This window comes from Diceros bicornis, chromosome 6 (assembly GCF_020826845.1).
Source record: "Diceros bicornis minor isolate mBicDic1 chromosome 6, mDicBic1.mat.cur, whole genome shotgun sequence".
Taxonomy (NCBI): domain Eukaryota; kingdom Metazoa; phylum Chordata; class Mammalia; order Perissodactyla; family Rhinocerotidae; genus Diceros; species Diceros bicornis.
In genome coordinates, this window is record NC_080745.1 from 68856746 (window position 1) to 68880075 (window position 23330).

At 52.8% G+C, this 23330-nt stretch overlaps 1 protein-coding gene across 2 annotated transcripts in view; it reads right to left on the minus strand.

Moving 5' to 3' along the window:
• Positions 1-23330, minus strand: part of COL17A1 (collagen type XVII alpha 1 chain) — a 52613-nt gene that overhangs the window by 14598 nt on the left and 14685 nt on the right. For both annotated transcript variants that reach the window (XM_058543929.1, XM_058543928.1), the window contains exons 8-33: positions 22469-22516; positions 20919-21062; positions 19223-19381; positions 18539-18610; positions 17102-17173; positions 16238-16306; positions 14730-14894; positions 14261-14341; positions 13080-13124; positions 11900-12103; positions 10694-10909; positions 10347-10376; positions 9951-9977; positions 8492-8518; positions 8329-8391; positions 7459-7563; positions 6586-6648; positions 5897-5932; positions 5254-5307; positions 4975-5010; positions 4443-4478; positions 3731-3793; positions 2540-2575; positions 2195-2266; positions 1319-1345; positions 303-338 (exon numbers count right to left, since the gene is read on the minus strand). In XM_058543929.1, coding sequence (XP_058399912.1) covers positions 303-338; positions 1319-1345; positions 2195-2266; positions 2540-2575; positions 3731-3793; positions 4443-4478; positions 4975-5010; positions 5254-5307; positions 5897-5932; positions 6586-6648; positions 7459-7563; positions 8329-8391; positions 8492-8518; positions 9951-9977; positions 10347-10376; positions 10694-10909; positions 11900-12103; positions 13080-13124; positions 14261-14341; positions 14730-14894; positions 16238-16306; positions 17102-17173; positions 18539-18610; positions 19223-19381; positions 20919-21062; positions 22469-22516 — 1986 coding nt within the window. The remainder of the gene's footprint in view (positions 1-302; positions 339-1318; positions 1346-2194; positions 2267-2539; positions 2576-3730; positions 3794-4442; positions 4479-4974; positions 5011-5253; positions 5308-5896; positions 5933-6585; positions 6649-7458; positions 7564-8328; positions 8392-8491; positions 8519-9950; positions 9978-10346; positions 10377-10693; positions 10910-11899; positions 12104-13079; positions 13125-14260; positions 14342-14729; positions 14895-16237; positions 16307-17101; positions 17174-18538; positions 18611-19222; positions 19382-20918; positions 21063-22468; positions 22517-23330) is intronic.

Genomic DNA, 23330 nt, shown 5'->3' on the forward strand with positions numbered 1-23330 from the left:
GGGGATGGAAAGGCGTTGGGGGGGGCAGCACCCTTTCAGATTCTCTTCTGACAATGGCCTGGAGACATCAGGGTACCAAAGTGAGGCCCAGGAGTGTGGGGAGGAGTGGGGGCTGGGGATTCAGGGCTTAGCTGATCAGAACAAATCCCTGGCTCCCAGGCCTCACAGTCTTCCACTGAAGCCACTAGATGCCACTGTTGATCCAGGCTCTGGCCTGAGAGGGGCCTCCCTCCTGCCAATCCCTCCCCTCCTACAAAATGGCTAGTGAAAAGAAAGAACATCTGATTTGGAAAATCACTTACCTTTAGCCCCAGGTCGGCCGGGATTACCAGGAAGACCTGATGTGATTAAAAACAAGTGAGTCAGGATGATTACGTCAGGATGATTAAGTCAGCAATTCCAGACACCCTCTAGCAGTAACTAGGACTCGGGCGCTCGGCACAGCTGCAATTGCTGGTCGAAGCCTGGAGACCCACCTGGCTTTGCCTTCTGCTTTAGCCCAGGCAGCCCCTGGGGGAGCTGAGCCCTTCTTGCTCTGAGCCCTTCTTGCTCTGAGCCCTTCTCCCTCTCTGGGAAATGGGGCAACAGCTGGGCTTGAGGGAGGCGGAGGCCTACGGACTCAGCTTTGTGGGATCCCAGTCCCTCTGGGTTATGAGCCCCCTGTAGCCTGCAGTGTAGGGGAGTAGGCGCTGGGCTTCCTGTATCTGATGCAACAGCCCTCCTTGCTTTTGTCTCCTGAGCTCCACCAGGGAGCCTTTGAAGGATGTCCCTGTGTGCCCAACTTTTGGGGGGACCTGCTGCTTGATTTCATTTTACATCTTTGCCTAACTTCCTCTAGGATTTGGGGCTGGGTGTGGTGACAATTTCTCAAATCCAGATGAGCGCATACTGGTCCAACTATAGGACAGACTTTGACACGGAGGCTGTCCCAGAGAACCTGGGCCCTCTGCAGGAGGTGCGCTCCCACTCCCTACCATGCGGATGGGGGTGTGGGCCTCTGTGGGGCTAATGGAACTCCTGTGCTCGGAGCCTCCTCTCGGGGGTTCCCGTACCAGAGGGAGCCGGGGCTCAGGCACACAGAATGGGCACGTGATCTAACCTCATTTCTCCCAGAATGGCTTTCTAGATTGTTCTGTGCATACTTTTCCTTCCTAAGGTGCTTCTCAAGACTCACAGTAAAAGGACTTGAACCCACTTTTGCTGGGAGAGTGAGGGGAGGAGAGGAGACTCTAAGGTGACTGGAGAAGCATCTGCTGAATGCTGGCAGTGGGGGGCTTGGCAGGTGGCATTTGGAGGTGAGAGAGACCCGATGACTCACCCTGAGGTCCTTGGGGTCCTGTGAGACCTACGGAAAATAAAACACAGGAGGGGAGAGTTGAAGGGTTGAGGAGCCACACCCTCAGCTGCAGGAGCCGTGGAAGGGATTGGTGGGTGAGGGAGGACAAACCCCGTCTGGGGCAGGTGGACTCCGGGGTCCCCCCAGCACTGGACAAAGAGCAGTTCTTTGGACTCTGCAGTGAAGTGACCCTTCGCTCCATTGGGCAATGGTTCTTAGCCTGTTTGGGGTCACAGGCCCTTTGGCGTCTGAGAGCCATGAACACAGAAAGCCCATACTCTCACAGAGCCCTAATGCTGCCCCGAGGCTCCCTCCCTTGGCGTCTCCCATCCGTGACCTGCCAAAGGAGCCAGGAGGCTCCCCTGGTTCTCACAGCATCCCCTTGCCTCCTGGCTTTCTTGACTTGTTTTGATTTGTTCCTCCTGCAGCCCTGAGCGTCTTGCTTCTCTTGGGCCTTTGGTGGAGACCCTAACAATGGCTTCTTTCCTCAGACTGGTGGGTTTTGGTGAGGGTCCAGATGTGGCCCGAGGGAGGTGAAGTGGAGCAGAGGGGCTCAGAGGAGCAAGGTAGTGGGGTGGCGTTCAACTCTGCAGTTTTTAAGAGACTCCTTGCCCCTGTCTAGAGCCCCTTGCTTTCAGCTGCTAATCTCTCTCTTCCCAGTTGCCAGACTTGGTGACTTGGAGGTGTCAGGACCCACAGCCACTGCACACAGCACAAGCCAGCAGTCGTGGCAGTTCCCTGCTGAACTGCTGGAGGAAAGTGGGATAAGGTGTGCGCGCGCGCGCGCGCGCACACACACACACACACACACACACACACACAGAGCAAGGCCATGGCTCCCTATTTCCGCTCTGTTACCTGGCTTTCCTGGGTCTCCAGAAGGTCCTGGTGGGCCCCGTGTTCCAGGCATCCCTGTAAGGCCTTGTTCACCTAGAGAGAGCATGGCCAACATGGAAATGTTTTCCTTTTGGGAAAGCTGAACTGGCCAGCACAGCTGATGGTTTCTTGGGGTCTTACTGAGTAACTTGCTGGCAGGTGGAAAGGCGAAGGGGCACAAGACCTGGACCTTGCAAATTTCCACATGAAGTGTGCCCCTCTAGCGTTATGACTAGGGGAATGGGGGCTGCGTGCTGGGATGTGGGCAGGGCTGGGTGTGGTAGGTGGGGAGGCAGGGAGAGTGAGGAGAGCAGATCAGTGACCAACCTCTTGGGCCTTGGTGTCCGTCGGGGCCAGCGGGTCCTAGGAAAGCAGAACCACAGTGTATCAGGGCCTCCGGGAGCTACTCTGGGACTCCCTCCTGCCACTGCCCGACAGCCTCGCAGCAAGTTGCTCCTGGGTAGGAGCCCGCGCAGCCCTTCCCGTAACCAGCAACCATGGAAGAGGCCTGATCACTGTCACCCCCAGCTTTCCTCCTGCCCTCTTCTCCTAAACCCGTACTTGTCTACCCCCATTACATCTCCAGCACCCGTCGTGAGACTAGGCCCACACCAGATGCTCTATAAACGTCGGCCTCATTTACTCAAGCTCCTGGGAGTCGAGGTCCTCCACGTTCCCGTCTGCTCTGCTCTGGGCATTAGCCTAACCTCTGTCCACTGGTATCCTTCTAGGACCAGGTCTTGCTTTTCCCACTTCTTGGTCTTTCCTCATTCATGTTGTTGTCTCTATGTGGAATTTTCCAAATTGATGGAAATTATAAGTCTTCTTTACTTTTTAGGACCAGCTGAAATGCCACCGCCTTCATCCTTCCAGTTGGGGGAAATCTCTCTCTCTACTGCATCCTCGCAGACTCTCTATCGTAGTTTCATGGCGCTCCGCGCCTCACACAGCATTATCTCCCCTCGAGGGAGGTAAAGCATCTGCCTGCCCAGCACAGCATCCTGCACGCAGACAGTGCTTCCTGACAGTTGTTAAATGAATGAGGTAGTGAGTACATCCCCACTGCTTGGGCTTAAACCCTTCTAGGACTTTGTGCTAAACGCCTGGCCCTCTGAGGGTCCTTGGCCAGCTTCCAGGTCCTGGCTGATAGGCCCCTCGGTAAGGGTCAGCAAAAGGGCTGAATGCTGGATCTGGGTACCTAGAATACAGAGGTTCCAAAGGACCTCAGCACCTGTCTGTCCTCCCCAGGGGCTTGGGTGGCTTAGTGGCAGGAACCAGGGTGGATGGGCTGTGCCCTGCAAAGCCCCTCTAGAGCAGTGAGAAACCCACAGAGGCAGCTGCAGCTCTGAGCCCCAAGAGGGCTGCCCAGACCCAGAAATGGCCTGTAAATGGAGCCTCTACCAGGGGGTGGGCAGCCTAGAGAACAGGAGAGGCAGCTGTAGAAGGATCTCCACTCTAGGGCCATGATAATGACTGGAATGGGAGAGACCACTGCATTCATCCCTTGAGGATACTCACCCATTGCTCCTTTAGCCCCGGGCTCGCCCACGGAACCTGGCAAACCTCTCAAGCCTGGCTCGCCTGCAAAGGAAACGGGCTAGCTGGTTGGAGGCTTTCAAGCTATGTGTGCTTGACAGTGGTGGGATGCTCCACCCTCCCTACCCACCCCTAAGCCTGCCTCCTCCCTAACCAGATGCAAGTCTGCTTTGATTCTGTGCTCAGGGCCCCCTGGCCCTCCCCACCCCCAGGGCAGCAGGCAGAGACTGGCCCAGAAGCCACGCCTGGTCTGAAGGGGCCAGTGTAGGAGTCTTATTTCCTCGGCATCAGAGAGCTGCCCCTTGTAGCCAAAGCACTGTTACTATTAATTTCCTTTTTAATTAGGCAAGTTGGCAGGAGGTAAGTGGTTGAGAGGGTATAAGTAGTGCAAACTTTCTGCTACTATGGGAAGAGCTTAATTTTCCCAACTGGAGTCCTCAAAAGAATCAGAGGCAATCATAACTCCCTTTTCTGCCCCAAACGTTACTGTCTGGACCATACATTTTGATGCTGGCTTATACTCCATTCAGTCCTTTATTTTGTCTTGTCTATATTTTTTCTAGATTGCAAGCTCCCTCAAGGTTTTTAGACAGAGACTCTGTCTCATACTTCTGTATTTTTTCCCAACTCCAGGGCCCAGTGAATTTACAAAAAGTCTTCAATGGATTGAAGTAGATTCCTGTGTGGGACTGACCTGTGAGACCTCGGGGTCCTTTCTCACCCTGGTCGCCTAAAACAAATATGGGATGGGGGAGGAGGAAGCGTCAGTGAGGAGCAAGGAACACAATCTCACCCAGTCAGAGGGGCCCTGGCTGAGGAATAGTTCTCATTTTATCCGTTAGCTACAAATGTTGGCGAGAACACATTTGATCTCTCCCAGGGTCAGGGCCCACCCACAAACTGACCCCCGCCCCTGCTGTCGCACACATGGGTGCTGTGGGCACAAGGGGGGCCAGACTAGAGGGCAGACGCCTCAATGCTGCAACCTCGCCATGCCGAGGACCACCAACTGCAGCACTGTGACGTTGCTACTTTGTTTTCCCTCTTTGTGCCTCAGTTTCCTTATCTGAGAGGTTGGACTACAGTGAGCTCTCAGATCCCTCCCAGCCCTGGGGTCCAGGAGCCAGTATCATTTGCGTTCTTGGACCCACGGGCAGGGGTCACATCTGGGTTCCCAGGAGTCAGCAGACTGTGGTGATGTCTGAGTGGCAGCGGGAGCAACATACCTTTGGGTCCTGGTGGTCCCGTAGGCCCTTTGTCACCTGAAAAGGAAATGGACACCTTGCTGTAAAGAACCCTGGAAGGGATGACCAAGAAGCGGCAGTGTCGTGTCTGAAGACAGGTTCCCCCGTTGTCCGACCTCCCCTTCCCCTCGCTCACCTGTTGGCCTGCACAGGTTGTTGGTAATGCCCATCAGGCCCTCCCTGTCCCCCAGGCCTCCTTCTTGAGTGAGAGGCATCTACAGGGTGACATCCCATTACCCCCACCCACTCCCCCCAGCTTACCTTTGACACCAGGGAGTCCCACTTCACCTCGGAGCCCTTGGAGACCTACAGCGCCTGCAAGCAGAGAAAACCATGCAGGTGTCCCCAGCTTTGGAAGGGATAGACACACACACACTGACACACACCCACACACATGCACAGACACACAGGCACACACACCCTGTAGTAAAAGTCAAGGGCTGCTCTCCACGGATTCCTCCCTGCTTCCCTGCTCCATCATCCTGGTCTGGTTCCTTGCCCCTGCAATTACCAGGCCCTGGGCATGAGGACACTTCACGGGCCCTGGCAGAGACATTGGTCTGCATTACAGGGTGGGCTGTAGCTCGAGATTCCCAAGATGGCAGGATGAGCTCTTTGACCCACAGGGGATGGGGTAGAGGCAGGCACTTGCTCAGATCAAGGCAGGAAGGGAACTGGCTGCTGCTGAAGCTGCTGGAGGGCCTCATGCCCTGAGCCAGGTGAGAGTGGATCTCACAGGACCCCCAGGTACCCGACCTCCGCGACAGGGGCACATGCGTGGACGTGAGTTTTGTGTCTACAGGTGGCTCTCTTTATAATTGCTTCTTTTGCTTTAAAAATGTTTGTTTTTCCTTTTAACATCCCTTTCTTGCCCGAGAAATAGCATCTATTTATAAGAACTGACCTGGGGGACCCGGTGGGCCAGGAGAACCACTGGAACCTGAGGACAAGACAACAATTATCAGAAGGGTCAGGCACAGGGCAAGGACGTCTGACCCCTCGGTGAAGGGCAGGTGGAAGGCGTGGGAGCTCACTTCCAGGTGAGGGCTGTGTGTGTGTCTCGCCCACACAGTGTGGGTTCTTGCCAGGACCTGGAGTCAGTGGGTCCAGGAGTGACCCCAGTGCAAAGTCCTCCTTAGGGAGGAAGCTGCAGCTGGGTGGGATCAGGAGACCCCTTGCTCCTTCCCAGTCAGAGTAAAACCTTTGGGCTGGGGCAGGGGTAGGGAGGAGAAGCGACCAGATGGGCATCAAACTGTGAGAAGGCCCCATTCGCCTGGGTTGTCCAGACATGTTGCTCTCAAATGTGTGCATCTGGGTCCCAGCCAGGTGAGGAAATTGTCTGACTTCTGATTTCCTGATCCATCTACCTACTTAGATGCCATTGAAGACAGATGGAAATATGGCCCCCAATCCACCATAGAGCCAAAAATATAGCCCCAATCCTGACCCCTAGGGACTCCTTTGTGGGGGAACCGTCCCTGGGCCCATCACACCTGCACAGGCCTGGGGCAGTGGGTTAGGACTGTCTGGGGTGCCAGCGCCTGGACCTCTGTGATCCATCCTGGACGTGGCAAACTTGGGCACTTGACTTACCTTTGAGACCCACAGAACCTGGGACACCAGGTGGGCCCTGAATACCAGGGTCACCAGCAGCTCCTGGGGAGAAATGAGCATCTGAGAGTGGCCCTCTAGTTTGGTTGCCCGCCCAGCCCAGTGGTATCATGGTATCATACGTGTGTGTGCATGGAAGGGACACTTCCCACCCTGCTGGTGGTCCCTGATCCATTTGGTGCCTCTGTGAGGCCACGAGTCAGCAAACACCTTCAATTTCTACCCCAGAGCCCTTATATTCCATGAAGTCTGACACCCAGTAGGCACTCAATAAATATTTGTTGCCTGGCTGAGCAATATTTTTAAGAGAAAGTGAAGTTAAAAATAAAGGTTCTTGCTCAGGATCTTTTGGCGTTGAGAGAATTTCTGGTGTCTGTGCTTGGTTTCTCCTGATGAAAGCAGACTCATGGTTAAGCATCTAATTGCAAAATCTTCCCAGCTTCCTCCAGGACTAGGCCTGTGTCTGGGGCTTTCTGTGCCTCCTTCCCTGCCTGGTTCCAGCCACGAGAGGCTCGAGGGCCTGTACCCCACACTGCCTTCCGTCAGGCCCTGCCCTGCCCGGAGCTCCCCCCTCTGCCCTGATTCCTCCCCCCACACTAGGGAAGACCTTTTATCTCTGTGACCGCATTCTCCGTGGATTCCGAGCACTGCAGGGTTCTTAGCCCCAGGCCTGAACCTGCAGCCCTGCCCAGGCCCCCTCATTAGCCCACTGTCTCCACAGGGCCCAGCACAGACACGGGCTCCTGGCTCAAGGCAGGTGCTCAGCACATGCTAGTGAAAGAAGGGGGGAGGGAGAAAGATGTAAGAAGGAAGCACGATGTAGCTACCCCTCCTGGTGAAGGAATCGCCCCTTACCTCTGTCCCCTTTCTCTCCAAATCCAGGAGGCCCTGGTTCACCGCGAGGTCCCATGGGGCCTTCTCGCCCTCTCTGGCCCATGGGTCCCTCCATGCCGGGCTCTCCTAAAGACAGGAATGGCCACCTCAGAGTTAGGACCCCGTGCCGCGGGAGCCTCCGCGCTGGTCTCTCTGCTTCTCCCCTGCCCCCTGTAGCCCAGGCTCAACCCAGAAGCTAGAGCCACGCTTTGAAAATGCAAGAGCATCATGTCCCACCTCTGCCTCAAACCTGCACATGGCTTCTCAGCTTACTGGGAGTGAAAGGGGAAGTCCTCACAAGGGCCTCCGAGGCCCACATGGCCGGCCTCGCCCACTGCCCCTCCTGCTGGACTCTCTGCATCCCTGTGGGCTCTAGCTGAGGCCTCCACCTCCCCCTCACTCTTCCCCTCCTCCTCCTCCTGGCTGCTCCTTGACCGGCAGACACATCCTTGCCCCGGGCCTGTGGCTGCTCCCTCTGCCTGGAATGTGCCCTCCAGATCTCCTTATGCCGGGATCCCTCACCACCTTCAAGTCTTTGCTCAAATGGCACCTTCTCAGGGAGGCCTTCCTGGATGGCCCTATTTAAAATCACCCCCTCGGCACTCCCACTGCCCTGCCAGGCTCTATCTTGCCTATTTCACGAACCACCTCCTGCCCTGCATGAACCTCACTTATCTATCACGTCTATTGTCTTTCTCCTCCGCCCAAATGTAAGCAGGGATTTCTCTGTTTTGTTCACTGAAGTCTCCCCAGCACCTAAAACAGGGCCTGGCACACAGCAGGCACTTAATAAACGTTTACCGAATGAGTGAATGAATCAGGGAATGAGTGAATAGAAAAAGCGGTTCTTACCCACGCTGCCTTTTTGTCCCTTTGGGCCTTGTAGACCTGGGTGGCCCAAGGGCCCAGGGATACCTGTGGATACACAAGAATTTCTCAGCCCTGTTTTTCTCCCAGAACTGGGAGCCGGGACCGAGAGCCCGCAATCCCAGCCCCGTCATCAGAGGTTACACACCTGGAGTCCCAGGGAGCCCTCGATCTCCTGCGGGAACAGAGAAAAGAGAGACGTCAGCCAGAGAACTTGGGCCAATTACCTAAAGGAGCCCCTGGTGGAGTTCAGGTAGGAGTGCCAAATTTAGCAAATAAAGCCGCAGGATGCTCAGTTAAGTTTGAATTGCAGGTAAACATTGAATTAATTTCTCACTATAAGTATGTACCCATGGAACATACTTGTTTATTTGCAATTCAGATTTAACTGGGGGTCCTGTATGGTGTGGCAACTCCGGGCTCCGGGGCTCCGGGACCATCGGTCCTCATCCCCAGCATGGTCAGGAGGGGTGTATGGCCTGTAGGCCGGAGCCTTGGGGAAGAGGGGCTGAGGCGGTGACCCAGGGTGTGTGCATGGGGACAGGGACTCCTGAAGAGAAGTGGAGGGCCACCAAATGGAAGAGCGCCAATTCCTGCACTGGGAGCTCTTTGGAAGGGAGGTGGAGCTGGGGATAGAAGGTGACCCTGTCACTTTGACAGTGATTCTCAGAATGGACGGTGTACCCCTGGCTTCAGAACCACCTGGGGTGGTCAAGACTGCAGACTCCTAGCCCACCCACACCTCCTGAATCGGAGGCTCTGGGAGTGAGGCCCAGAATCTTCTGGCAATTCCATACACACTGAAGTTTGCAGACTCCACTCGGCGAGATCAACGGGCTCTGCTGTGGTCATTGGGACTGGAAACCTCTTCCTCCCATCCATGGGCCTGTCCCACTGATTGTCAAACCACTTTTCTGAGGGAACGTATCAACTTCCTACCACACATAAGTGTGTGCCACGCAAGTTAGCACGTGATTGTCCCCCAACTAAGATTGTGGGGCACCTTTTCCTTGGAATATGTCCTGCCTCCCTGCTAGACTGCCCACCCCTTCAAGGCAGGTGGTGTTGCTCCTACTGGATTTCCCCCACAGGGGTCCTGACTGCTGGTCCCTTGGCTAAGACCCCCGAGAGCAGGCTGCTCCCCTGGAGTGGTGGTCCCTGACCTGGTTCAGCAGAGTTAACCTGGTGGAGGGAGGTCCAGCACCCGAGCGTCTGATTCAGGAGCATCTGATTCCTGGTAGGACCCGGGAATCTGTATTTCTAGAAATCTCCGTGGGGGATGTGTAGCAGCAGGCCCTCAGACTGCCCTTTGGAGCCGGGTGGGCCATTGAGATGGGTCACCTCAGGGTCCTTGTTCTGGGAGTCCCTGGAACCCCGAGAAGGGGCCAGGAACAGTGAGGCCCCAGAGATGTAGAGCCCTGTGCTGTCATGAAGCCCCCTACCCGCTAAACGCCCGAGGGTCTGCAGACTGCCCCGCAGCTCACGGGTCCTTCCACAGAAGGGGGATGGCAGGGAGAGCGTGAGGCGGGTTTTCTGACACTTGCTGATTGTGTTAAACCATCAACCCTCACAAATATTTAAGGTAAAAATTTCTACGTTCTATTTACCTTTGGGGCCTTGACTTCCCATGTCACCTAAAATCAGAAAGATACGAAAACTGTAAGATGAGCTGAGAACCCAAGGGCCCTTCTCTCCTGGTATTTTAAGACCAGCTGACACTCCCTAAACTGCATTTCAAGGTTGGCATGTGGCGTTGGGCCCCTTACGTCTCTGTGTCACTTGGGCACGTTGCTGGGCCTCTCTTACATGACACGTTAGGTCCCTTCCCATTCCAGGATGTTCCGACTACAAAGCCAATTCTCAACCCTCCCAACAGATGCCGTCAGATCTTCCCACTGCTCATCTTTCAATTTGGAAACAAGAAAAGTTTTCCAATCCACCCAGAAAACCCGCTCCAAGCGCAGGAAATGAGAGCAGGGAAAGGGCTCGATCCACCGCGATACCTTTAGGGCCAGGGCTTCCTCGGAGATTTCCTACAAGGGAAAGAAAACCCTGCGTTAGCTGCATATCTTCTGTGTCACACACCCACACACACGCGCGGTACAGTGGGAAGAAACTGAGGCTAGGACTAGCAGTCAGATTCTAAAGTGTGCTAGCTGGGTGATCTTGGGCAATTCTCTCCAGGTCTCAGTTTTCCCAGCAGTAAAATGGGCTCACACACTGATCCTCCCTCCCTCCCAGGGCCGTCAGAGGACTGAACAAGGAGAGAGTTTGAGAGTCCCCTGAATGAGGAGAGGCAAAGGAGTCAGTGACTGGAGCCGACTGGCCCTTTGCCTTGCCAGACACTCACCGTTTTCTTGTTCTGTCATCAGCTTGTTCCACACAAATTTCCAGAGCTCCTCCTGACTCTGGCTGTCAAGCACAACTTTTCCCATGCCTGTTCTCATCTCAGGTGCAACAACCTTCTCTAGCTGAGCCTCACTGTTCGGCTGGACCACAATCCGCATCTGGCTGTTGCTTTTCTCTAGCTCGTCCACGCGCGCTTTCAGCTTCCTCACCTCCTCGGCTGAAACGGACACACAAGGCAGCGTCAGCCTGAAGGGCAGGAGCGGGTGCCTTCCAGGCACACACTCACTCCTCAAGGGAGCCTGAAATGGGGGCTCTGGGGTCTGTGGTGGCTTCTTCATGCTGCTGGGGACATTCTACTGGAATATTTATGCAGAGTCAGTCTGTCGTGGCCGCCAGAGGGATAAGCTACTCAAAATCATAACAGAGCCTTAAAGAAACCTGCCCTGGGAGTCAGTCTTCTCATCTGAGATGGTGACAGAGGTGGTCCTCACTCTCCCCGAGAGCTGGTGTAGGAGCCAACAGAGCGTGGACAGCCAAGGATATGTATCCAAAGAACACGAAAACACTAACTCGAAAAGGTATCTGCACCCCAGTGTTCACTGCAGCATTATTTACTCAGTCATAAAAAAGATGCAGTCTTGCCATTAGTGACAACATGGATGGACCTTGGTATTATGCTAAGTGAAATAAGTCAGATGGAGAAAGACAAATACCGTATAATTTCGCTCATGTGTGGAAGATTAAAACAAAACAAAACAAACGCATAGATACAGAGAACAGATTGGTGGTTACCAGAGGGGACGGGGGACATTTGTATGGTGACAGACAGAAACTAGACTTTTGGTGGGGAACACAATGTGGTTTATACAGAGGTTGAAATATAATGATGTACACATGAAATTAAAATTGAAAAAAGGCTATGTAGAGGTATGGCCCGATTATTAAGGGCAGTCAAATGCTTAGCACAGACCGCTACAGGGACAGAGGGCCCTGGGCCGGCAATTAGGAGCTGCATTAGAATCCCAGCTCTGCCACTAAGCAGCTGGGCGACCTTGGCCCAGTGTCTCCCGGAGCCTCAGTTTCCTCATCTACAGTGACAGGGGTCTGCACTGATGATCTCAGGCCCCCGGGCCTCTGATACTTGGGACACATTCCTGCCCTTCTGAATGGGCGGTGGGGCCTGCTGCCCTGCCACGTCCCCACGTACCCAGAGCAATGAGGCCGAAGAGCAGCCCCAGGAGCAGCAGCCAGGTGAGCAGCAGGCCCAGCAACCATTTCCACCAGCTGCAGCTGGAACCACAGGGGCACCAGGCTGGTGCCGCCCCCCACGGGCCCCCGCCACCGCCACCGCCGCCACCACGACCACCACCACCACCGCCGCCGCCGCCGTGGTGGTCGTAGCCATGGAAATCTGCGGAAGAGAAGGGAAGGGTAAGGTGAATGCAGGCGGCTCTTGCCCTCTTCCCTCCAAATCCTCTGGCTTTTGGTGACTTCCTGTGGGCCTGAGTGAATGTGAGTGGGGGCCTTCAGGTTCCTGTGCAGCTCTGTGAAGAATGGGGCTGGCTCCTGGAATGAACACAGGGTCGTGGCTGGTGAAGAGCAGAAGTCTGACAATCCTGGGCCTGAGCTGTGTGACCCTGAGAAGGCCACTTAACCTCTCTGTTTCCTTTTTTATTAAGAGGTTCAAAGATTACCTACTTCACAGGATGATTGTTGAATGAAATGAGACAAGGCACGTGAAGTCATTATCAGAGGATGTAGCACACAGCACTAGGTTTAAACTCTCTATTAAACATTGATCTGCCACAACTTCCTGCATTTTATTTGGCCCAAATCTAAAGCATTCCCATCTGCATGTCTCAGGTCACATGGCTCTTTCTTTGTAATCCCCAAGTGCCTAGAATTACATTCAGCACTTAAGGGGTGGCCAGGAAGCTTTTCTTTTTAGTGTCTAAAATGGGGTGATAACCTCTGATCTGCTTCTCTCAAAAAACTGTGGGAGCAAGTTAGGAAAATATAAGGGGCTGGAGATGTGTGTGGTCTTAGTGTCACCTTGAAGCTGTGGGGGGTGGTTCTATAAGACACCAGAGTAACCCTGTTGTGTGACTCCTGCTGTGTTGGGAGACCCTGGACCTAAGGGCAGACAGTGCCTGCCCAGCGGGGACGGCGGGGCCTGTGGGCACCATCCCCTGAGCTAAGCTCCTTCCGCAGCCTGCCCCCTCCATTTCCCTCCCCTCCACCCTGCTCCCTTTGAGCCTTCAGGGGAGCTCTTTAGAGGTGGGGGACTCCTGTGTGCACTGGCTCCAGGCTAGGGTGCTGTTCCCTGTTCATTCACCATAACCAGCCCTATCCGTCCCGTCCCTGCAGGACCCGCCGGTGTCACCCACCTGTGGAGGCGGCCTTGGCCTTTGTGGACACGGTCTTCACGTCTCCTGAAAGACAAACCCCAAGAACACAGGTGTTGACCTGAGCCTTTAAACTGCAGGAGCCTACAAGACAGCCCGTGCGTGCATTGACTTGGGGCAGGGCTTGAGGTAAACGCGTCCCCCAGCCACCTCGCGGAACAGCAACGCACAGGAACATCCGTTAACTCAGTCCTCGCTGATCTGATGTTTGTAATCGTTACATTGATGAACACATGGCTTGGCAGACAATTAATGGTGTGAAAAGGCACAGTGTTCATAACCCTCTTTCGACCTTGAACTTTTAAAGCCCAAGACATTTTCAGAGTTCCACGGTAGGGGTGACGTTTGCATTCAAACAGTAAATGTGCTTGTGAGAAATGACTCTTGATTTCTTGGTTAAGGGACTTTGAACACAGGTTCCTAACCTGGGGTGAGGGGAACCGAACGGCAAGGATGGGCTTGGAGGAGGGCTGTTCAGGGGTCCCTAATGCTATTTGACCATTGAGTGTTTGTGGCATGTGTGGAATTTTCTGGGAAAATTGTTTACAGCTTTCATCAGATTCTGAAAAGGGTCTTTTGGCTCCACAGCCCCACCTCCAGCCCTAAAATGTAGGGAACTGCTAACTTAGAAGATTTAGAGTCAGGCCTTGTGACATTGGAACTAATTTCATTTGCATTTATCTCAAAATGTTCTATGACTTAACTTTTCCCTTCCTTTACGGACCTCCCTGAAATCAGTGATTTGGAGAGATTCTACAGGACCCAGAGCATGTGGAGAAATGCAGTTATCCAAGAGAGAATCCAGATATTTGGGAAGAAAAAAAATAAAGCTAGCAGGTGCTTTGCAAAGCATTTTCTATTAGTTCTGAAAATTATGGGAGGATGAGTGAGAAAAAAATGCCTCTGCGGGCTTCAGAAAGGCCACGGGAGGCGTGTGCTTCCATCATTGCACACATGAATCAACCGGGGGGCTTGTTAGAGTGCAGCCTCTGACTCAGCAGGTCCGGGCTAGGCCCGGGAGTCTGCATGTCTGACACGCTCCCAGGTGTTACTGATGCTGCTGGTCCAGGAACCACACTTTAAGTAGCTAGGTCTCAGAAGACAAATAAATGACATAAGGATTGGCTCAGGTCAGAGTGGACGGTGATCAGATTTGCTCTTACCATTAGCTTCTGAGATTAGGTAGGTGTCAGCAGTGTAGGCAGCTTGCTTTTCCTTTTTTAGAGTGTCCTCTGAAAAAGAAGCTGTGCACACAACCCATGATAATCTGCAATATTCTTTCCCCACTCCCCCAACCCTGCCCCATACCCCCTCCTGCTTGCGGAGGTAGGATAGGGTAAATTAGCCTGGTAGGAAGAGGGTCCAGCTTTCCTGGGGTTAGTCTCCCCATCTGTGCCTATGGTTAGGAGACTTCTATTCCCCAAAAACCCCTCTGGGAGCTCTTTGCTGGAATTTTCCTGCCTTGTCTGCATTCAGGGCAGACCCTGGGACACCCTATTCAGCAGGCATTTTTCATTTGAATGGGACGACTGTGGTTTCATTATTAAAACGTGTCAAACCACCCTGCTAGGACACTCGGTCTCCTATACTGTCTGCCTTTCTTCTGGACCTGAGCCATGTGGGCCCACATACTTGCAGAGATGCTGGCGGGAGAGGCAGTGAAGACCTTCCCGCTGTCCTTGGTCATGATCAGCAGCTCCATCTCCTTCTTGGAAGCAGGCGCATTGTCTTTCTCCAGGATCAGGAATTTACAGTCCTTGTGCAAGAGCTCATCATTCTGGACACTTGTGGTGCCGGCTGGAAAGAAGTGGGCGAGGAGGAAGGAAAAGGTGCCAGGAGGAGGGAGAGGGAAGAAACAGCCAGAAGAGGAAGGAGAAGGAAGAGAAGGAGGGCGGAGGAAAAAGAGAGATTAGTCCAAGGGTCTCCTGCTCTTGCTGGCAGTGGTTACGAAGAAGCATCTTGGGGACCCGAGACGCCCTCCTCTGCCTGGCTGGGCCTGGCCATCAGCAGGTTGGGCCAATGTCAGAAGCACTGGGCAGCTGGCCTGTGGGGCTGCCTCCCCACTCGGAAGTTATAGGGTCTTTAGTGAATGGACAAAAGTCCCCTTGTCAGCGGGCTCTATTTTTTTTTTTAATTGTTTTATGAGGAAGACCAGCCCTGAGCTAACATCCCATGTCATTCCTCCTCTTTTTGCTGAAGAAGACTGGCCCTGGGCTAACATCTGTGTTCATCTTTGTCTACTTTATATGGGACGCCACCACAGCACGGCGTGACAAGCGGTGTGTCGGTGCGCGCCCGGGATCTGAACCTGCGAACCCCAGGCCGCCGAAGCAGAGCATGCGCACTTAACCACTGCGCCACGGGGCGGCCCCCAGCAGGCCCTTCTTTAATTAACTTGGTGGGTTCATTTCTACCCTTCAGGTCTGAAGTGTTAGCATCTTGGGGGGCTTTCCCTGACCACCCCATCTAACACACAGCCACACCTGTCTCGACCACTTCACTATTTCTTTCCTTCAAATACATGTCATTTTCTGTAATTATCTTGTGCACTTGTCTGCTTGTTTGTTATCTGCCTCTTCTGCTGGAAATGTCAGCCTGGTGCGGTCAGGCATCTAGCCTGCTTATTTACGTCTGCACTCTGGGCCCTCAGAACAGTGTCTGTCTCACACAAAGCAGGTGCTCAGTCAATATTTTTTGAATGAATGAATCGTTGAATGGAGGGAAACACACGAGGATCAGAGCAAAGGAGGAAATAGCCCTCAATGTGCTGTGAGCCCAAGTTGATAAAGATGCTACAGAGAGTAGGGAGGCTGTGGCAGCGTCTGACGGGCTCCCTGGCCCTTGCGATGGGTAACATGTAACAGGAGCAGGCCAGGGGCTTCTAGACAAGAGTGGGGGCTGGGTTGTAAGTGCTTGACCCCAGGCAGGTGTGGAGGGTGGAGCTTCCTGCCTACCGTGGGCAGCAAGGTCAAGGTAAGCTCGGGGCCATGCTCATCTGTGCTCACTCGTGGCAACAACCGAGAGGCCCTTGGGGTGAGTCGTGTTTGTGGACCTCAGACCACCGGTGGGTTATATCCTCTCCTCCCATACGCCACGTGTCACCGCAGAGCGGTTCTCCCAGCCTGTCCCACAGCACTCACCAGCAGAGGTGGACACGCCAGTGCTCACAGCGGCAGGGCTCTGGGCCATGTTTTTCTTCACACCATACACTGCAAGAGAGGAGCCGCTGAGCGAGTGAGGTCAGTGTGGGAGGGTGGCCCACGTAGCTTAGAAGCAGCCTGACCAGCCCTGGCAGACAGCCAGCCTCGCCAGGTGAGAGGAAGACAATAATAATGAATAATGATAAGGAACGAGTAATAATGGGTAATGAAATCAACTCTTTCCAGCCATAGGGGCAGCAATGAGAGTTTAGATGGTACTTTCTTGAGTATAATCCTCATCCTTCTAGGACTGTTCCAAAGGCCACCTCCTCCATGAAGTCCTCCTAGATCCTCCCACATCTCCTTCCCTTCTGAACTCCTACAGCCCTGACACGTGCCCTGCACAACGTGATTCATGTCTTACAGGATCCTCCAACTATTTCATGTGTATTAGACTTTCTATTCCAACTAAACAGCAAGCAAGTGAGGGCAAAGGCTGAGCCTCATGCCTCTTCTGTACCCCTCTGCCAAGTTTGCACAGAGAGTGTACCATGAAATTAGCCAGACGATTGATTTCCAGTGACAGTGGGCTGTTGGGGCCACTGGTGAGACATGGGGATATACAGGTGACACCCCATACCACAGGCTCCCCTGCTGTTTCACTCATGTCTGAGCCAGCGAATGATCGAGGTTGGCATCTCTAGGTTGAGGAGTAGGGGACTGTTTCTTTGGTGGGAAAGGTCAACTGATTTTTTAGGGACATTTTGGTCCCTCTAATTCAGTTGCTGAAGAGAGATCTCGTGAGTTGTAGCTGCAAAGAAGCGTTACTCCCCTGCCCCTAAGCTCCAAGCTGTGGCTGCGGACCTGTGGAGGTGGTGGCCGTGCTGTGGGACAGAGCTGATGAGCTGGGGGCCAGATTGTTCTGCATGCCAAACACTGTGAAAGGAATTGAGGACAGGTGAGCGCAGGTGCATAGAGGAGGCCCCTCAGCTTAAAGAAGCCCCCTAGGAGCCCCCCAAACCACTTCCATGATAAATGCCTTTGTATATGACAGAGATTCCCAAACTTTCTCAGTTCGCACATTCTAAGTGACACAGTAATTTTTTTACGTCCGACCTCCCCACCCCAGGCCAAAATTTACTGACCGTTCCATTTATTGAGTAGTTAGGTCCACACAACTTAATAGCAGTAGTTCGCACAGGGTCTGACGGATGTTGCTGTATCCCTCGAAATTTTAAAATATCCCAGGGGTTCCCCGTTCCCTGCAGCACCTGGGGTGCCTTAGTGCACAAGGTGGGAACTGTGAGCATGGGATACAGACACAACGGGGGTTGGGAGGTACTGATTTGACAGACCCTTGGTTTTCCCTTTAACTCTCTTTCTCTTGATTCAAACACATAAAACTCCCCTCGCCCCCGTTATGATTTCAGAGGCTGCTTGGTTGTCATTAACAATGTGCAGAAGCTCATTCCTACCTAGTTAACAGCTTCTCTTATTCCCTCCCATATAGTATTTGGGGCAGAAGATCATGGATCCAATATCAGCCCCCCTTCCTCAGTCAGGACTTTTCAAAGGCAGAAAAACTGAGGCATAAACCTGCTGTCTTCTTGGTTTGGTGGGACTCTAGTCAATTGGAGGTGGTGAAAACCAGAATGCTGAATTTGCACTTGCAGATCTACCAGCCAAGTCAATCAAGAAAGCCCACATCATTATATTCATTAGTCACGACAGCACAGGGAGAAGGCAGATTTCTTTTAAAAAAGATGTGGGCTGAAAACTTATTTATATATAGGCTATTATGATGTATGTATTCTGTATGTACATAGAATAAATATTTTCTTTGCATTGGAAGCCAAGCAGGAACATTATTTGAGCTCCCAATGAACTGCTGTATTTATAAAAAGATCTGAGATAAGAGCCTACTAAATTAATGCTTTTCACCTGGAATGTCCCGGGCTATGCCTCACTTAGCTCCTTTACTTCCACTTCTCCACCTCTCCCAGAAAATAAAGGACCAGCACAGAATGAGAACATAGGATGCGGTCTCTGGCCCCCTCCCTCTAGAACTTTCCCTCAGGGCCGAGCTGTCTCTATGACCGAGAGCAGGCTCTGCGCTTTCTAAGCATCCCCTTGGCTGCTGCTTCTGTGCTGCCTGCGTGTGCATGCAGGAAAGTCCTCACACTCTTGGGCAGAAAGGACATCTTCTCTAGAAACCATTCCGTTTTCCTCGCCAGGAGAGAGCATCCCTATTTTTTCAAGCAGACCACCTGGAAAAGGTGACTCAAGCTGGCGAGCACTGACCTGAGGAGCTGGTGCTGAGCCCGGGGTGCAGAGTGGAAGCGCAGGACGCCATGTTATTGGGAACTCCAAAGACTGCAGAGGAGGAGGAAGGCTGGTAAGAGGGATGTCCAGCCCAGAACAGGGCTAAAGACGCACTGGGAGAAATGCCAGCGTTGCATTTTTATATTGTGTTACATTTTTCTTTTTAGAGAAAACTTTAGGCTCTTGCCTTGCAGCATAGAACCAAACATTAGTCTATGGTGAACCTTGAGTTATAGCCAAGGGGCGGACGTAGGTCGGTCACGCCTTGAGTGGACATTTGTTTCTACCAAAGCCCCTCTTGTTAGTGACCGTTTTACAGAGAAGGCACTGGAAGCCCAGAGAAGTTAAATGACTTGCTCAAGGTCACACAGTTAATCCATGTGGAGTGAAACTAGGTTCCTTGCATCTGTTTCATGCTCTTTCCCATTACATTTTTTCTGATACACAGTGCTATATAGTCCTTTCTGTAGGGGACCCACCAAAAGAAACAACTTAGAGATTGAATTGGACTGAAGTTCCAGTGGAAAAATCTTGGGACTCTTGGCCACAGAAAGCCCCTTTAGGAAGCTTTGGGGATGGCAAATACAGGAGAGGTCATTCAGCTCCAGGTAAATGTGTGGAGGGTTCAAGAAGGAGAGGGGATGTGCGCCTCGAGTCACGTACCCGATCCTGCAGAATAGGCATTGGTGTTGAGGAGGGACGAGCTCTGGGCTGTCACGTTGTTGTGATAGGTCCCCATGGAAGACCCCGCCGGCAAGGTGGAGGACCACACGTGGGAGGGAAGGTTGGCATCCAGGATGGTTGTGTCATAGGTGCCGGACACTGGAAACAGACACAGGCAGGCACACGCCCCAGTGAGAGATAAATCAGCACCCTGTGCTGGGGTAATCCAGTGGGCTCAGTTTGCTGGGACTTTCCTGGTTTAGCCCTGAAGGTCCCACATCCTGGAAACTCCCTCAGTCTGGGGCAAACCGGGGCAGTTGGTCATCCCACTTCCATCTGAAACCTTGGAGCTGCTCTGAAAACTTGATCTCTTGGATTAGAAATTCTTGCTGTTTCTTGGTGAAATTTGAAGTAGGTAAATTTTGCTCTGGGATCTGCCCATTTCTCCTTCTAAGCCCCTCTCCCCACTTCCTGGTGTGCTGTTCCCACCAATGGGGTCTCACTCTCTATCTGTTGCTGACTCTACCTTCAAAGATGCCAGGAAGCAGTGAATGAGGCCCCTGCAGCGAGTACCTTACAGTAGAATTCTAGGCATATAGCCAACGCAGGTAGGGAGGCCCTTGATTCCAAGGCCACACTGCACGGATGGCAGCCCTCTCCTGTTAAACCCTCCTTAAACATTCCTATGTGCCAGCCAGAGCCAACGGGCACTCTGCCCCCAAGAGGCGGTTTTGGTGCTTCTTCAAAAATGAAGGCAATTCTGCCTATTTATTATATGAGAGGGAGCTAGCCACGCAGGTCATAAAGTGCCCTGAGGTTTTGGTTTTATTTATTTATTTATTTTAAAGATTTTATTTATTTATTTTTCCCCCAAAGCCCCAGTAGATAGTTGTATGTCATAGCTGCACATCCTTCTAGTTGCTGTATGTGGGACGCGGCCTCAGCATGGCCGGAGAAGCGGTGCGTCGGTGCGCGCCCGGGATCCGAACCCCGGGCCGCCAGCAGCGGAGCACGCGCACTTAACCGCTAAGCCACCGGGCCGGCCCAAGGTTTTGGTTTTATATTAAAAAACAAAAGGAAGATCACACTCTCCAGGTTTTTTTTCAGTGGTGAATGACAAGAAATCTTCGCAGCATAGCAGAACTGGCTTCTTTCCTTATCGCCCTCCAATGATCTGCTCATTCACCTTTGTGCCTCCCACAGAATCTACTTGACTACCATCTCTAGGTTATCTGTCTGGCTTCCCCCAGAGGCCTTCACCTCCACGAGGGCAGTGGCTGTGTCTGTCTTGCTCATTGCCTTTCCTCAGTGCCTGCTGCTTGGCATAGAGGAGGCGTGTAATCAATATTCACTGAATGAATGAATGAATGAATGAATGAAAATACTACAACTTTGCCCAACAGTCTTCATTTGGGGAACCTGGCCAACATGTTCCCAGGAGACGTCAAGAATTTGCTGGGAGAGAATCTCTAGGATATAGAGCCAGACTGCAGCCAGCACGTGGGAGGGTTGACCAGACTGGAGTCAGAAGAGCGCGGCCCACATTTTCACACCGCAAGAAGAGCAAATGCTCAGTGCTTTGTGAAGTCCCTGCCACAGACCGACAGGCCTGCCCGGGTATGGCTGAATTCCTGCGCCAGGGCAAATCTGCCACCTTGCTCCCTTCCTCCATGGCAGCCCAGGCTGCGGGGCTTACCTGACTGGGAGCTCGCCGTTACCGTTTTGGTCTCCACAGTGGCTTTCTTGGGGATGGGGAGGGTGTTGGAGGAATTCCGGGTGGGGCTCACGCTTGCTGATCGGCTCCCCTTGAGCAAACGCTTAACCTCATCCAATTCTGTCCCTGTAATAGAATCCCCAAATTTTCCATTAGGCCCCGGATTCTTTCCTGAGTCCAACTGCAGCGGGAGGAACATTTAAGGCTTCTGAATACCGGGAGGATGGCATCCGCGTCACAGGCTGTGACATTTTTGGTTAGCCTTATAATTTTTGCATTTTGTCAATTTATAGCACTTATCAACCTGGCACTTTGTAATGTTAATGGCCTCATAAATACAGTGCCTCTACAAGGAGGTCAAAGTCCTGGGCAGATATTCCTAATTAGACCTCATCACACACCACAGGGATGATTCTGTGCTGCAAGACCCTGTCGTCCTGGATGGGGGGAGGATCTACACCCCGGGGCAGTTAGAGAACCAGACCCCTTGAAACGAGTGGTTCAACAGTGGTCTCATCCCCTGCACAGGACGCCTCGGGAGTCGGATCCCTGACCTTGTATGCTCTGGAGTGTCAAAAGGGATCTGTGACCCATAACCCCTAAATATTATGCTGCTTTCATGTGAGTTAATTTCATGTCTGTCTGGCTGACATTATTTGTAACAAGGTGATCTAGTGGAGCAAGCTCCCTGTGCTTCTCAACGTGGCAGACAGGAAAGGAGGGAGGCATCGTGATGGGCAGAGTGTAAGAGGAGACAGACAGATTCACAGGCAACACGAGCTGGAAGACCATCCAGGCACCCCCACCCCTGAAAGCTCCATCCTTTGGGCTCAGCCCTTCCCAAGCCTGGAGGGACTCAGGTGAGACAGCGTCAGGTCTGGAGTCAGACCCCATGACTCTAGGCATTGAGCTCTTCGGGTGAGCCCCATGAGGCTGAGCCGCCTCATGCAGCATTTTCTCTTCCTACTCTTTGTACTTGGCTCCTGCCCTAAAAGTCGGGCTCATTTCACAATGTCAAATAACCCCTAAGAAGAACTAAAGGAGTCTAACATAATCAGTGGACAGAGACTGGGGAATCTCTGCATTTGAGATCAAGTTCAAACTCTCACACTCCACTTCTGACCCTTCTTTGAGCTTAGCTATCCCGTTGTGTCCCCTCCTGCTCCTGTTCCTTCAGCCGCACTGAATGCTCCTCCAACTTCTCATCATACGTCGGATCGGCTGAGTGAACCCATCCACCCTTCAGTCCCTTCAAGCGACACTACCCCAGGGAGCTTCTCCTGGTTGGCTGGTTTACTGTCTCCCCATTAGTCTGTGAACCTAAGCAGGGACTGTGACTTACTCAGCTCCTTACCCCCGGCTCCTAGCCCAGCGTCTGACTCCCAAAAGGCCGTTAGAGACGTTTTATGATTGAGTGAAGGTACACACAGGTGCACACACACACACGTGCACACATACACACACACACACACACAGAGCGGTAGCCCAGGATTCCTGGATTCTTTCTTTTCAGGAGGACAGTAACCACTTACATCGGGTGGATGGGGATGCGCTCTGCAGTCGAACCCGGATCTCGCTCTCTGTACAAGGGAAGAGACAGAGAGGCTGTGAATGAAGGAGCGTGGATCATAGTGCCTGACACTGAGCTCTGAGCAGCCGATATATCTTTGGCCTGCTCTGAGATCTCTGTGTCCTGGGAACAGGAAACCTAAGTGTGCCAAGAATGAGTGCTGCTTCAAAGGAGAGATCCTCTCCCCACACCCCGACCTACCCCCTGCACACCTCCCAGCCACCTGGAGACGTTCTGATGAAATCTCAGGCTGAGCTGGGAGGCTCCATCGTCATCAGCAACGACCAACCCCTTTTCCGTTGCCCTTTCCAATTGCTTGAACCAAGCTGCTCTCCTGCCTCCAGGGTCTCTCAGGCATTAGTGAGAGAATTCTAAAACCTATGGTGTTTACTTAGCCATTTTGGCCTCTTCAGGGCAGGAAGTTTTTGGTTTAACATTATTAGTTAGCTTCAGGGGGAACATTGGCATCCTTCAACTATCAGCTTAAAGCTGTGGCTGGTTGGTATGTTCCTAACTTTCAAGTTCCTGATGCAACGAGGCCCCTGGGAAGTCTAGACTGGTCGTTGAGAACTCGCAGAGCCTCTGAGGAATTCTGCCTTCAGCACAGCCCTGACACATGCTCCTCGCCACTTTCACCAGATTTATCAAGGGCAGCTTTCCCCAGGACCACATGTCCCTCCTAGAGCCTTATCCATGGGCAGATGCGGAGAGTGCAGAACTGTCATGGAGCCCTTTGTCCCCTGGAATAATTTGAAAAAGAAGGGCCTTTTCTCAGTTCTGATGCATAAAGGCAACTACAGTGCATCTTGTTCAAGTCAAGCGGG